The following is a 15,567-nucleotide window of genomic DNA, read 5'->3' as shown; positions in this document are numbered from 1 at the left end:
TTATTTGATGGTATCCGAGTGGCCCTAAGTAACTCATTGGAGATAAGTAAGTTTGGTTTAAGATCAATTATATTTGACTTTTTAACTTAAAAGGTACTCAATCACTTCAGCTTAATGAGTAGAAACCAAGATAAGCTACTTGAGGCATAAGTAGCTTACGAGGGTCCGTTTGGATTGTAAGTTACTAAACATAAGCTACTTATGCCTCCAAGTAACTTATCTTGGTTTCTACTTATCAAGCAGATACGCATGTTTGGTAAATAACCTACTTATCAACCAATAAGTAGGTAAGTATGTTTGGTTTCCAACATCATATGCATTTATCCCTCAAGTATGCTTGGTCCCCCCCTTACATCCACTGTCCATCATTCAAGTATTCTCAGTACCCTTTACATCCACTCCATCATTCAAGTATGCTTGGTCCCCTACATCCACTGTCCGTCATGTGGGGCCAACCTTTGATAAGTAAATAAGTAACTGATGATTAATTGTTAACTAAACTTATAGTAAATAAGTAACTTTAACTCTTACTATCAGCAGAAAAAGTTACTTACATGGCTGCATCTGAATGGGAGGGCCCATTTGGATACCACCAAATAGGTTACTTTTTCTGCTGATAGCAGTAGATAAGTGACTTATTTCAGATAAGTAAGTTTGGTTTATGACTAGTTATAAGTAACTTAAAACGTAAAAGTACAATCACTTTAGTTAAATTTTATAACTTTTTTTTACCTTTCATAAGTTGCTGAAAAGAGGCATTGGCAGAGACAAAGGAGAGGAGAAGCTATGATAAGTATGTTGATTGCCAAACGTACTTATCTTCTTAATAAGTAGAAACTAAGGTAAGCTACATGTGGAATAAGTAACTTATCTTAAGCAACTTACGATCCAAACGTCCCCTAAAAGACTACATGAGGTTTGGCCATCAAATGCTAGGTGTGACATCCTCCATTGTAGATGGAGCTAGGTAGGAAATCATACTGATAGGATGATCTTAACCATCAAGATTTTGTCCGTTTTCTTTGAACCGTCCATTTGTTGCCACCAATTGGACAGGTAAAACTATCTTATTAGCAATGGAGCCCATGATTTAATTGGTTGGGGTTGATGTACAATCCATGGCTTTATGTTCTAATGTGAAGGGCCGACAATGGGCCGGGTTGGCCCATGAGTCAGTTGGCTTGACCCTTTTAGATGGGTTAGGCCACCTTCAAAAGGTCAATGCTCATAAATTGGGTTTGGGCCAAAAGGTGGGACCCATTAATTAAAGGGTTGGGTTCAGGATGGGCCCATCTTGAATTGACCTGGTCTTCTTACAATCAATGAAGTAGCTTATAAAGGATGACAAATACCTCTTGACCCTTTGAAGCTTCACCTTGCATGGTTTTTAGATTTGAATCCAGATTCTTTATTTGCCACAAACAGAAACTGTAACGAGATTGGTTTATACCATCACTAACATTGTCAGCACTCCAATGTGTGATCATGAGATTGGTCTATGTCATCACTAACATTGTCAGCACTGCAATGTGTGATGATGTGGACAATCAGATCGTAACAAACATGATTTTCTGTTTATGACAAGAGGAGGATCCCAATTCTTTAGATTTGGATGAGTTTGAAATGACTTGGCTGAGTTGACTCAAACTCGGTGGACTGCATACCGGTTTGATACCACATGCCACATGAGTGCTAAATCAGCCTGATAAGGTCACAGAGATCTGGGTGAAGAGACCACGTAAATATCATCTTGATCCAAAACCTTTGTGGCCCATAAGAAGTTTTTAACAGTCAATTACTACTGTTTCCTTTATTATGGTCCACCTGAGATTTGAATCTGCTTTATTTTTTGGATTATATTCTAAAATGATCTTTCAATACGTATGGACGGCATGGATTTAGTCATATACATCACAGTTGGCCCCACAATCAGGGGTCTCACCCACTCGTGGATCCGGTTCCGGGTTCTCACCTAATCGGCTACCGTATCCTATCAAAACCCGATGTTAAAATCCGAAGAAAAAAAAAAAACTTCGGTACTCTGATATACTACAATGTTTCATACACATCTACCCACAAGTCATACACTTGCCATAAGTGGAACTCAAAATAAACCGTCCATATCATTGGGCCCACTTTTTTCTTTTTTCTTTTTTAATCATGAAACAAAAAATTTCAGCGCGTAGACACCTTATACAGCTGATTGGTGGACATTTAAAGGACGGTTCAAATAAAATGATTATCAATGGCCCAAACTCCACACAACTTTGTCAAATAATCAGTGTGTAGAATCATCCAATCATTCAGATTTTAAGGTTGCCACTATTTAAAATGGGGAACGGATTGGCTACTCCCAGTCGGTGCACTGTGGGCCCCACCATGATGTATGTGTTTCATCCATGACGTCCATCTATTTTTATAGATCATTTTATGGCATGAGACCAAAAATGAGAAATATCCCAATCTCAAGTGGACCACATTACAGGAAACAATGTTGAATGAATGTAGACCATTAAAAACTTTTTGGGGCCATAAAAGTTTTGAATCAAGCTGTTTTTTGTTTTTCCCCTTCATCTGGGTCTGTATGACCTAATCAACAGATTGGATGTCAAATAAACAGTACAGTGGGCCTTTGGATGATTTTAATGGTGGATCTCCAATCACTAGTGTTTTCCTGTGGTGTGGTCCACCTTAGATTTATATCCCTCTAAATTTTGTGTTAAAGTACTAAAATAATCTTTAAAAATGGATGAACGGAATGGATGAAACACATACATCATGGTGGGGCCCACAGAGAACCAAACACCAGCCACGGGGCTAGTGGCAGGGGGAGTAGCCAATCCCTTTCCATAAAACTCGACCTTATAACTTTTAAAATGCTTAGCCGTGCCATCTCCTACTCGGAAACGGATTGGCTACTACCCTGCGACCATCCCTGTAGCTGATGGTCAGTGATATGTGCCCCACCATGATGTATGTGTTTCATCCATGTTGTTCATATATTTTTATAGATCACTTTTTGGTATGAGACCAAAAATGAGTTATAGTCCAATCTCAAGTGGACCACAATAAAGGAAACATTGTTGGATGCACGTGACCATTAAAAACTTTTTGTAGGCTATAAAAGTTTTGTACAAGCTAATCTTTGTTTTTCCCTCATTTGGGTCTGTATGACCTAATCAATAGATTGGATATCAAATAGAAAGTATAGTGGGCCTTAGAAGAATTTTAATGGTGGATATCCAATCACTATTGTTTTCCTGTGGTGTGATCCACCTAAGATTGATATCCCCTTATTTTGGTAAGGAAGCCCTAAAATGATCTTTAAAAATGGATGAACGGAATGGATGAAACACATACATCATGGTGGGGCCCACAGAGAACCGAACATCAGCCACGGGGCTGGTGGCTGGGGGAGTAGCCAATCCGTTCCCGGCAGGAATCGCCAACAACGCTCCAGATCTTTGGCCAACCACGTGAAATTTACTCTGCCTGAACATGGGGAACAATGGGAATGAGACGCCCACCGTAGGTTTGTGCATGCCACCATGGTATGATCCTTTCATCAGATCCGTTCATCAGATGGGAATCACTAAGATGAGGTAACATACAAAATTCAATCTGGAACAGAACTGGTGTAGCCCATATGAGTACTGATTTTTTTATTTTTTTATTTTTCTCTGCCACACGTGCCTGAGATCTAGCCCATTCATCAGGCAGTAGACCGACCTATATGGACGCGGATTGCGTCCTACCCCCGCCCGTCCCTACCCGTGAACGGGCAGTTCCGTGGGCAGGCCCACCGTGATGTATCTGTACATCCAAGCCATCTATCCCTTTTCTTGGATTATTTTAAAGCATAAAAACAAAAATGAGGAATGGGCAGGAATTTTAAGTAGCCACCGTGATGTATGTATCTTATCCACACCGTCCATACAATTTTTCGTATAATTTTACAGTGAACACCCCAAATTGAGGAAGATCCAAGGTTCAAGTGGACCACACCACAGGAAGCAGCGGTGATAATGATTCTTACCTTATGAAAATTTTCTAGGCCCACCATGATGTTTATTTGCCATCCAACATATTCATAAAGTTAAATAGATCTGAATGAAGAGAGAAAAAAATATTTAGATCCATCCATAACTTCTGTGGCCCCAAGAAGTTTTCAACGGTAATAATTTAATCCTCATTTTGTAGTCTAATTTAGATTTGGATATGCCTAATTTTTAGTATTATACCATAAATTGATACGAAAAAATGTATGGACGGTGTGGATAAGATCCTGCCCCTTCCCAACTGGAGACGGGCGGGGGTAGGACACAATCCGCGTCCAACTCGTTTCAGCCAAAACACCAACTCCACGGTGAAAAATCTCGTTCTCGGCAATTTCTCGGGAGATTTTTAAATTTTGAGGTTTTTCTCCCTATAAATACCAAGTCTTTTAGGTTTAGGGTTTCCTGTTTACAGCTCGAAGCGGAAGACGATCAGACGCTCTCTCTCCATCGCTCTCCGTAATTCCCTCTCTCTCTATCGATTATTATCTGTATTGTTTTATAAATTTCTTTAAGATTGTTGCGGGGATCCGTGGTAGGACAAGCTGTGATGATTGCTGGAATCCCCCCTTTTTTGGAATTTTTTTTTTTGAAATTTTCTGTTGCATCTGAGAAATCTCTTTCTTGAACTAAAATCTGCTTATCCTGCGCCGGATCTATATTTCTACTGGATTTTTTTTATTTTTTTATTGTTATTATTTTATTTTTTTTTGTGAAATTAGGCTGTTTCAAAGAAAGGAATCTAGGACCGTTTCTTTAAAAGACTAGGAATGGATTTGAAATTACTCTGTAGATTTTTGGTTTTAGAGTTTTTGTAGTAATTGGATAATGATTCTTGTGAATTTCAAACTATATGCGTCATTGATTCGGAACGGTACATGTGGTACAAGTGCATGCGAGGTGGGTTGCTGATAAGGCGGGCGCTTCACCGTGAATGTTTTCATTGTTCAGAAATCACACTGTTTGCGGAGTCCACACTCTCCAATTGGTGGGATTAAAAAACAATTAATAGTTCATTTTCCATTGGCAGATGACTTAGATTTCTGTTGGATATGGCCCTTTGGGGCCCACTTGTGGGCAACCACTAGTGGGTGTGTCCTACACGTTTCTCTCCAATCCATCTTTCAAATTCATTCCAAGGTTTGAATTTGAGTTTTAACTTTCTAATTAAAAACTCAAATTGAAATTCAGTTGGAGAGAGAGAGAGAGAGAGAGAGAGAGAGAGAGAGAGAGAGATGTGGCATTTGGCCACTGCTGCTGCCGGGAGCAGCAGGCCATGTTGCTACCGCTGCCAGCGGTGGTTGCGGCTCTCGCTGCTGCCGCTGCCAACGGTGTCAGCTGTGGTGGTTGTTGCCGCCGGTGGCTAACCAGAAAGGAGTAAGAAGAAAGGGAAGAAGAAGAGATGGTAAAGGAAAAGGGGTGGCGGCTGCCGTCGGTGGCAGCGTCCCTCCATTTTCTTAATTTATTTATTTATTTTTTCTTCTAACTTAATTTTTATTTCTTAAATCAAAAGGGCAACATTATTTGGATTTCTAATACCCCTCCCGGCCTTGATATCTCTTATCCTTGCTATTACTCCTTTATACATGGATATTACCTCAATTAATATATTGATTAAATAAAAAGCATAAATAATAACATATTTAGAAAAAAGGCACTTACCTCTACTGTTGATCGGAGATTTGTCTGATGTCGCCTTGATACCACTGAATGTTGGTTTACATGATCTTTGGAGCTTTACAAAAGTTGAAGATAGATTGTGGGTGGCTGGTGGTTCGCCTAACCACTACGGGAGCAAAGAGGATCTCATCACCCCTCTAATTCTATGGTTAAGATGGCTTCCAGATTACGATCAATTGCTTAGATTGTCTATAATGTGGGCATATGGACAATGAGTATTAAATTTTCATCCCCTATTTTCTTTCTATGAATTTATTATTTCGAGGACTTGGGATAGTATGAGGGATGCTTCTTTTTTTATAAGAGAAGGACTGAGAAGTTTGGATAAGATAGAGTTTATCTCATCTCATCCAATTGGTATAACAAAGCAACTCTATGCTTTGCACCCGACCGAATATTTGTTATGTAGTTGGAATAGTTAAGAGTTACCTGGGATAATCTCATTGACAAGTTGTCAAACGTAGATTTTGTTATCTCAGAGGGACTGGGGACTACTTGTTATGTTATGAAGATATAGATCTTGAGCTTAAAGGATATTTTGATGTTGCCTGTAGTTTTTAGAATGACTTAATAAGTTGGTAAGTGATTATGTTGGTCGAGTACTTTATATCGGGAGTCAATTCCATCCGGTGTGGTCATGCAGATTAGGATAGGCATTGCAAAGCTAGGGGGTTCTTTAGTGCCAGTTAGGTGGTTACATAGTACTTAGAATCCCGTGAAGTGTTTTAGTGCGCCCCTCGCCCCTGATTCTTGTGGTTGCAATATTTGGTTTTGGTTGCTACGAGATGAACTAGATGGGCAATTTATAAAGTGCCCATCTTTCACAGCGTGATTGAGTGGGAGATGTCGAATATGAGCCCTCACTATTGGGTTGGTTTCAAATGTTTTTATCTTCGGCCTATCTTTTAAATTCCTTCCAGGGTTTGAATTTGAGTGGTAAATTCAAAGTTAAAACTCAAATTCAATTGGAAAGAGGGTAAGATTGGATGAGATGGGATAAACTCTATCTTATCCAAACTTCTCAATCATTCCCTTATAAAAAGAAGATCCCTTGTACTATTCCAAGTCTTCGAAATGATAGATTTTTAGAGAGGAGATAAGAAATAAGAGAGTTTAATGTCGTTGTCCATCTGGCCTGCTTTATAGACGATCTAAGTCATTGATCATAATTCGATGTAATCTTAATCGTAAAATAAGAGGGGTGATAAGATTCTCTCTGCTCCTATAGTAGTTAGGTGGACCTTTTGCCGTTTACCATCTATCTTTGGCTTTTGTGAATGTCCCAAGATCGTGTAGACCGTCAGATCCTGCGGGCCCACCTATCTAGGCCGATTCTCAATTTTGCCAATTTGTGCCATGTGTATATGGCTTTGGATTAAGGATGATCTTAAGTAAGGAAAGTAAATAGAGGAGATGTTTTTACGAATTTATGTAATTGCATTAAACGCGCATTATCCTCATCATCATCTGGGCCTTATTGCAACTGATTTGGGTCGGCAATATATCATGTTTTGCCATTCCAATATCAAGGGCCGTACCTTCAATTAGGCCATTGGTCAAGTCTTTTCGTAGTACCTCCTTCCATGTACATGTGGAAGATTGGAAATCGTATCTTTACCGTCAATATTGTGGAAATGAATGTGGATACCTATGGTACAAACATTTATATAATTTGGATGATCTAAGAAATTCACCTAGTACCCTTCAATTCAACTGCATTGGTTATTTTTTCATCAAGATGAAATAGCAGAAAAGCGAATGACTGCATTGGTTACAGACTTGATTCTCTACTCGAAGGTCCATTACATGGACCATGCAGATCCACTTTCCCTCTAGCCAGTTGTATGGTTAGAAGGTGTCCTTACCGTAAAAATGATAGGTTGTTTTTAGCAGAGAAGCTTTGATACTCGGGCTGTAGTGGATGATATGCAGGCACTTAGACATTATTTAGAAATTGCAGACGGGCATACAATTAATTCAGTTTAAAATGTTCAAAATAATGGATCCATCTACATATTTCTTTGATTTAGAACATGAAACTTAATAAATGTTGTGTGTCCACAGAGAAATGGATTCACAGGTTAAGCTGGCAGTTGTGGTGAAGGTGATGGGGCGGACTGGATCTAGGGGTCAGGTGACCCAAGTTAGGGTCAAGTTTCTGGACGATCAGAACCGTCTGATCATGAGGAACGTGAAGGGACCTGTCCGGGAAGGCGACATTCTCACCTTGCTGGAGTCGGAGCGTGAGGCAAGGAGGCTTCGGTGATTGCCCTTATTTGGTGTGTGCGCCCCTCCGTTTATCCCATGGCTTGCTGGAATTTTGGTACTTCTTATGGTTGCATTCCTATATATTAGTAGAGCATTTGGAGGGAAAATTATCCTCTTTTGAACACGAACAGGTATCAGTCTGTTTCAGTTTTGAATATTTGTTTTTCCTTTTCTTTCTAAAGGATTCAGTTTGAATTTTTGTTGACAATAGCAATGCGGTTTTAATATTACTAGTGTGACATGTTTGCATTGAGCTTTCTCATGAGTGCATTGGCTTAGGGAGTCTGGGCCCACACTAGGTGGGCAGGATTAGATTGATAATCATCCCACACTTCTGGTGTAATGTGTGGTGTTATTCAATGGCGGTGTGGTCCGACATGGCTGGGATTGTTCCTTGGTTATTCTGTTGGACCACAACCTGTTACAGTGGGGCCCAGCAAGTGCTCTGGGCTGTAGTGGTAGGTATCAAACATCCATTTAATGGTATGGCTAGGATTTCTATGGGCCGTTATCCTGTCTTAGTGGGTAACGTCAGATCAATGGATATATGTTCTGGATCACTCAACCATTGGCCATGTTAGTAGAAACCATAAATTCAGGATGTTATATGCAGTGGCACTGCATGGAGTATCCTATATTTTCTCTTGTGAATAAGTGATTTTTGGTATTTACTTTGAAAAGCAGGGTAACTGCATGTTAGGCAGGTCCCACCATATGATCTGACCTAGTCCGTAGATAAGGCCAGTTGAAACCATTCTGGCCACTGGCTCTTTTGCTTTTTGAGTGTTTTGTGTTGTCCACTTCTCTTTTCAACTGTCCAGCTTTTTCTCCAATCTGGTCGTTAGGGTTCTATGGTCTATTTTGTACTTCTTTATTTATTTTTGAGCCAGGTCTGGTGATGGGTCCCACCCCTGATTAGTGTTTCTGATCATGTACATATCTTATGTGCATGTGTGTGACTTCTAAGGTTGGCCCAAGCAGCGATTTTATTTGGATGACAACCGGTCCATGACAATTATCAAATAAATATTTAGCATTATCTAGTCCATGCTTGTGGTGGGACATCTGCAGCATTGACATGGAGGTCCTGTAGCCTCCGGTCATTCCGCGAGCAGCGGATCTGGTCTGTAAAAGCTTATACATACATCATAGTGTATGCCATGTATAATTCCAGAGCATCAGTGTATGAAGTGTCATAGGTGGGAGTATCAAATAACTCCCCTTTCAAAACTAGCTCATGTAACCAAAAGCTCCCTTTAGCCCACCGTGAAGTGTGTTATATCCACTTCATCTAGGATGTTAGCTTAAAATCAGTAAGATTCAGCACTCAAGTCGGCAAACCACCACAAGAAACAGGTATTTAATAGCCCTGTACAAGTTTTGGATCATGCTGGGAATCACACCATATGAACGGGTCAGATCGCATATGAACATGGTGGTGTGCTCTAGGAAGGTTTCAATGGTCGGTGTTTCTGTCCATGAACTCTTTGGTTGCCCATGAAAACGATGAAAAACCACCCAAATATAAGGCCTGTGAAGTTATTTGATTTTCCCAGACCTTCGGGTGGAATTAGCTAAGTGGGCCATGGTAAACATGCCTAAGCCCAGCCCATGGCCTAAACGGACAGCTCGTGCATAAAGAGCGTGTGGGGTCCACATTCGGTTCCACACCTACTCATAAGCAATCCAAGGTCCTAAAACAACCAACAAGGTGTCGGTAAACCTCTTCATATCACGTGGACTTGCATGCTGTAGTTCACGGGTTCCCATTGGTTGAACGTGTAAGTTCCACCTATCAAGTAATGGAAAAGGACGTGTATGGTGGGTTCCCTCAGAGTAAAAGCAGTGGGCCCATCATTTAAGCCAATGGAGCCCACCAAATTAAATAAATAAAATTTAAAAAAATTTTAAAAAAAAAAAAAAAAAAAAAAAAAACGAAAGAAAATTCACATCAGCTTTTTGGGTCACTTCTGGGTTTGCCACCTTCCATTGAGGTTTTAGGAATTTACATGAGAATCTGGAGGCTGAATCCTCTTCACCTTGTAGAATAAGCTTATTCAGGACCCCCTATGTTGTATCTATCCCATCCAATGGCACTGAGTGAGCCCTACATAATGATGGGATGCCCTAAAATCAGGTCTGTCCAAACGTTAACTGAGCCACGCCATAAAACAATTGACAACCACCCAAATATCCAAAATTTATGTGTGGCCCACATGATGGTTGGATCGGATTGATTTTTGGAGCGTCCACATTTCATGATGGGCAACCCTACTAGACGGGTTTGATGACATCCACCATGGTGGGGCTCACACTCAACCAAGCTAGAATAAGTTTATTTTACAAGAACTTGTAGAGGAAACAGACTCTAGGGGCCTCTTTGATTTTCTGGCTTAACCGTAATTACCTTGTAAATGGGCAATCATTATTTACCAAGGTAATTACTGCATCTTTCCCGATGCTGACTTATGGGTTATTTTTTAATAAACACTTAAATCAAGAAATTTGTAAAATAAGTATGGGGCCTACCGTAATGTGTGTGGCTTATCCACACCGTCTATTGATTATGCCAACTGAATTTAAGGCCTGAGCCCAAAAATTAGGAATATCCAAAGCTCGAGTGGAGCACACCACATGAAATTCTGAGAATCGAATGCCTACCATTAAAAACTTCTTGGGGCCCGTAGAAGTTTTAGATCAAGCTTATATTTATGTTTTTCACTTATCCATATCTATGTGACCCTATGAACGGGTTAGATGGTGAATAAACCTCAATGTGGGCCCAGTAAAAGAATCAACTTTCAACTATGGACAAATTAAGTCTATTGTTTCCTTTCATGTGGGCTAATTGAGCATCGGATCTTTCTCATTTTTTGGCCCATGTCCTAAAATATTCTAATAAAATAGATGGATGACACAGATATATCATATACATCATGGTGGGCCTCATAAATTTAAGTCAAACATTTTTGGACTGGTTTTCTTAGTAGAATTATTCACTCATGTTCAAACAAGTGAAAAAGTAATAATTATCTATTTACCAGGAATTTACTGGCATCATGGAAAATCATACAGGCCCTGGAATTTGACGTCTTACCCCATGCTTAGGCTGATATTTGGCGAGGCTACTAGATTGGAAGATCCTAGCCCTTGAATTTTGGCATGTATTTGAATGGGAAATAGCTTCATGGCACCGGACGGAGTCGATCGACTTCAACCAGTTGGCAATTGTGAATCTTGTAAAAGGTTTTTTGTTCATTTGGTAGATTTTTGAAGAATGGATAAGTCATAGTGAGACCCACAATATCAACGGTTGGATCATTAAATAATGGCCCCACTTGCACAAATTGAAAACCTGAATTTGTCGCAACCATGTGCGAGCGCATGCCTACCTACGGTGGCATATGCAACATCCAAGGCATCCATGAGATGGGTCTCTCTGCCTGTTCCCAAAGGGCCTGTTTGGGAGCATGGATTTGTAACCCCCACGATGCGGAACCCCTAGGATTAGGAACTCCCAAGATTTGCAATCCTCCTAGTGTGTTTGGCACCATGGAGTATGAATCAACTTTAATCCAAAAGTACCTATCCATGATATATTTATAGGGATTTAAATTTAATTATTAAATCAACTTTAATATCTCTAATTAGTGAGATATGTAATTTTTTGATACAATGGTTGTGATAAGCCCGTTGAAATATATGCTTTATCCGAAAACGATGAAATTCTAAGTCTTGGATAGGCCACAAGCATAAGATCATGTCTGAGTGACTAACTAACTATTTTTAATCGTTGATTTACATGGATAATGTTTGGATGGTGCTAGACAATATTTGGATGGTGTTGATGTATATGGACAATGTTTGGATGGTGCTGATCATCATAAGTGAGCCATTTGCCTAATAGAATGATAATGTACAGTGACATATATGTTACACCTGTAACTATTGAAATGATGTTACGTGTAATCCAAGCTATTATCGTTGATTGCAAACCCACTTGAAGAGGGGATTGGAAACCCCCCGTTACTTTCTGCTACCAAACAATTGGGTGATTTGAAACCTACTTAAATCCCCTCCAATCCACGGAGCCAAACGACCCCTAATACAATCATGGGGTAGCTCTACAGTCGAAATGCAAGCTAGAGGTATTCATTAAGTGTGGACAGTTTGCTATATATCTCAACCGTCCATTTTCTTGGGACGGGTGACATCCATGATGTAGCACTGGGTGGAGTTCTGAAGCATATTCATGCTCTCCTAATGAACGGCTTGGATCTTGCACGCACAGCACATGTGAATAAAAACATCAGCAAATCTTCATAATCCCCATAGATTGGAGAAGCCTTTGTCCTTATCTAAGAGCCATACACATGACACATCTACTAGATCTATAGCGTTCATCAGATGGACCTTGCTTGTACATATCAATGTCCCACATCTTCATTAGGTAAGAGCCTCTGATCGAGTAGATGTTTTATCTGATTGAGATTTACTAATCAGATACGGTATATAAGACGTGCCTTCGTTTTAGGACAGTGCCCATGGCACGTGTGGAAGATTTAGGCAGTCTATTAAATGGGTTTTAGATGTGCAATGGCCCACGTTCATCAGGACATACTCCTCTAACATTAGGACATTATAGCTCACATGATGACTATACGGCCCTACAATTAGTCCACCAAGTCTACACGGTGGGGCCCACCTGATGGACTGCCTGGATGTTGCACGAGTGTGTCACGTTTGCATGCGTGATTGCATGCAGCTGGGCTGCTTTGTGCAAACGTGTGGGATTAGCAAAACCTCCGCGCAACGGACGTGATTTTAATATTGCTACGTGCAAGTAGGTTATTTTGGAGATGTTTCGTAGAATCCATCCGGATGCATTTGGATAGGATGCATCGTGACTTTAAACCGTAGGATATTGGGACATGTTTCGTGATCTAAACCATTGATCTGACTAAATACATGGATAAAGATTACTTCTTCAAAAATTTTCTAGAATGGTAGATCTTAAACTTTTGATCAAAGGCCCAGAAAACAACAGAAGGCAAGGGGATAGTCCACACCCAATGGAAAATATTTAAACGATCAAAAGTGTTAAAATATTCAAATATGAGAATTTAATTATTGTTATCTCTCATCTAAGAGTGAGAACTAGAGCCGGGTATCAAGTCAGATTGAATTATGGCCGACTTGATTCGATTCGATTTTGAAACAGGCTTGACCCGAACTTGATCTAACTCGATAGTGAATCCATCGTGCTTGACTCAATTCGAGTCCGGTCTAGCCTTGATGATTCGGATTATGTCTGATCCAATCAGAAGTATCGAGTCAAGTCGAGTTGGCACCGAGTCGAATTAAGAGATGAGGGAGTGAGAGACTAGAGGAGTTGAGAGGAGAGAGGAGGAGGGGTGAAGGTGGTTGTTAAGCTTGGAAGATAAAGAGAATGAGAGAAGGAGAGAGAGAGAGAGAGGTCAGACTTGGAAGATAAGGAGTATGAGGTAGGGAGAGAGAGATTTTAGGATCGTATCAGGGTAGAGTGCGGTGGGTAGGGTTAAAGAGTCGGGTCTAACCAAATCGAGTTACTAGGTAACTCAAACTCAACTCGGTTTGAATTCAGATTGGGTGAAGCCTACTTGGTTCGAACCGACTCACCCATTCAATTCGGGTTGAGTTGGATCGAAATGAGTCAATCGAGTTGAGTTAGCTGGATTGAGTTGTCCGGTGCACACCTCTAATGAGGACCATATTTTGAATGACTTGGATCACTCCATATCATCCCAAATCAAACGACTGTATTCTTGCCGGTTCTTTTAAAATATGTCTCAATGTATAGTAGCAAAGTTCTATTCTTGGACGCATTGGGCCGGCCCAACAAACAATGCAACAAAACTCACCATATGATCCTCACCATTCCTACGTTGGGTATGCGATTGGATGGTCAGGATGCAGTATGTGAGCTATGAGGGTGTGGGCCGACCCACGAAGTCCTATCAGATGAAAGGTTTTGACCGTTCAAAAGTGGGCCCTTCTGCACCGTTGAAATTTTGATTCAATCTTCTGCCCTGTCACTCATCGTATTGGGTCCCACCAGATGCACTGTCCCGATCTTTTTAAGACCGGGCACATGAGCTTTTAGGACTAGAATCATTGTAAGGGCAGCAAATGCCCATAGAGAAGTTTTTCATACTCTGGCAGCTTATGACCATCCATATGCTCCAATCTAAACCGTTCAAATAAAGTGGTCCACTACTGATTGTCCATTCCATATATCAGATGAAGACAACATTACAAAATGTTGCAGTAATGGCCAAAAAAGTACGGTTATGATGGAAAGTAGTGTTGACCAAAGTCAACAAAATTACATCCACTAGAAATGTGATATAATCGTACTATTTTTATGATTTTACGGTTCTATAAATGAGTCCCACCATTTTAACGGTCTGGATTATAATATACTTATGCCACGTGTACAGAAGCCTCATGCATGCGTATGAAATGATCTTACTCTGTCAATATATCAAATAAACACTGGTACATGTAAGCTGTCTTTTCCCTCTAATTGCCGTTTACTTCTCTCGAAACTCCCGGGATTTCTAACAGCGGGAGATGAAGCGGTGTAGAGCGGGAAGAATCTTAATGATGACCCACATATCCACACCGTACACGTGGATGGATGATTTATCAATCTAGTCCGTCCATCTACTGATTCCTTCTATATATGGACAAATCAGACAATAAAAACCTATGGACCACTTCTTCAATTTCTTACACTAAATCATGGCCCTTTAAAACATTTTTTTTTCTCATTGTTTTGAAGAACATTGATCCGAATGGTTGGGATCATCTAATATATTTATATTTTAGATCCGAATGGTTGAGATCATCTAATATATTTATATTTTAGTCTTGACAAGATGAACGGTTCCAAATGATAAATTCTGACACGTGTACCGTGGATGTATGGCTGGATTGTATTCTGATTCTACCAAATGCAGTACTTTTAGCATTAGGTGCTGATACAAGGTAAATAATATAGTAATAACTATGTTTTTACAATGTTATGCAAATGCATCCCACGACTGTGCATGTGGAAGATTAGAAATTAAATCTTGACCGTCCTTATGGTGGGAATGTGGATATCCATCGTACAAAAATTTATCTAATTTGTATGATCTAAGAAATTACTTGGAAACCAAAAAATTTGAACGGCAACGGTTTTTCAGACTGGACCCTCTGCTCGAAGGACCATACAGATGCACCGTCCCCCTGGACAGATCTATGGTTAAAATTTGTCAGAGAAGCTTTGATACTCGAGCTGTGTTGGATGATACGCAGGCGCTTAGAACGAATACGTGGCATAAAAATGGAAAAAATCCAATGGTTTTATTTTAACAAATGAGCGTCCATGATCAGAATTTATGATTTTATAAACGATATAATTTTACCAATTAGAGTTATGGTCGAAGGATTACACCATTTAGTCGGTTTAGATTTAGTTAATATATACGAAGTTTATTATTTTTTGAGTGCCTGCGTATCAAGCTTCGTAGTCTTGCAG

General features: G+C 40.0%; 1 protein-coding gene across 1 annotated transcript; it reads left to right on the top strand.

Annotated features, from left to right (window-relative positions):
- Positions 1–4,357: 4,357 nt before the first annotated feature.
- LOC131250940 (small ribosomal subunit protein eS28) lies at positions 4,358–8,256 on the top strand. Its single transcript, XM_058251347.1, has 2 exons — positions 4,358–4,514; positions 7,800–8,256. The coding sequence occupies exon 2, from the start codon at positions 7,804–7,806 to the stop codon at positions 7,999–8,001; it is 198 nt and encodes a 65-aa protein (XP_058107330.1). The 5' UTR covers positions 4,358–4,514; positions 7,800–7,803; the 3' UTR covers positions 8,002–8,256.
- Positions 8,257–15,567: the final 7,311 nt, after the last annotated feature.

This window comes from Magnolia sinica, chromosome 7 (assembly GCF_029962835.1).
Source record: "Magnolia sinica isolate HGM2019 chromosome 7, MsV1, whole genome shotgun sequence".
Lineage (NCBI taxonomy): Eukaryota > Viridiplantae > Streptophyta > Magnoliopsida > Magnoliales > Magnoliaceae > Magnolia > Magnolia sinica.
The sequence above is the reverse complement of the archived record's forward strand: the minus strand, read 5'-3'. Positions and strand labels throughout refer to the sequence as shown.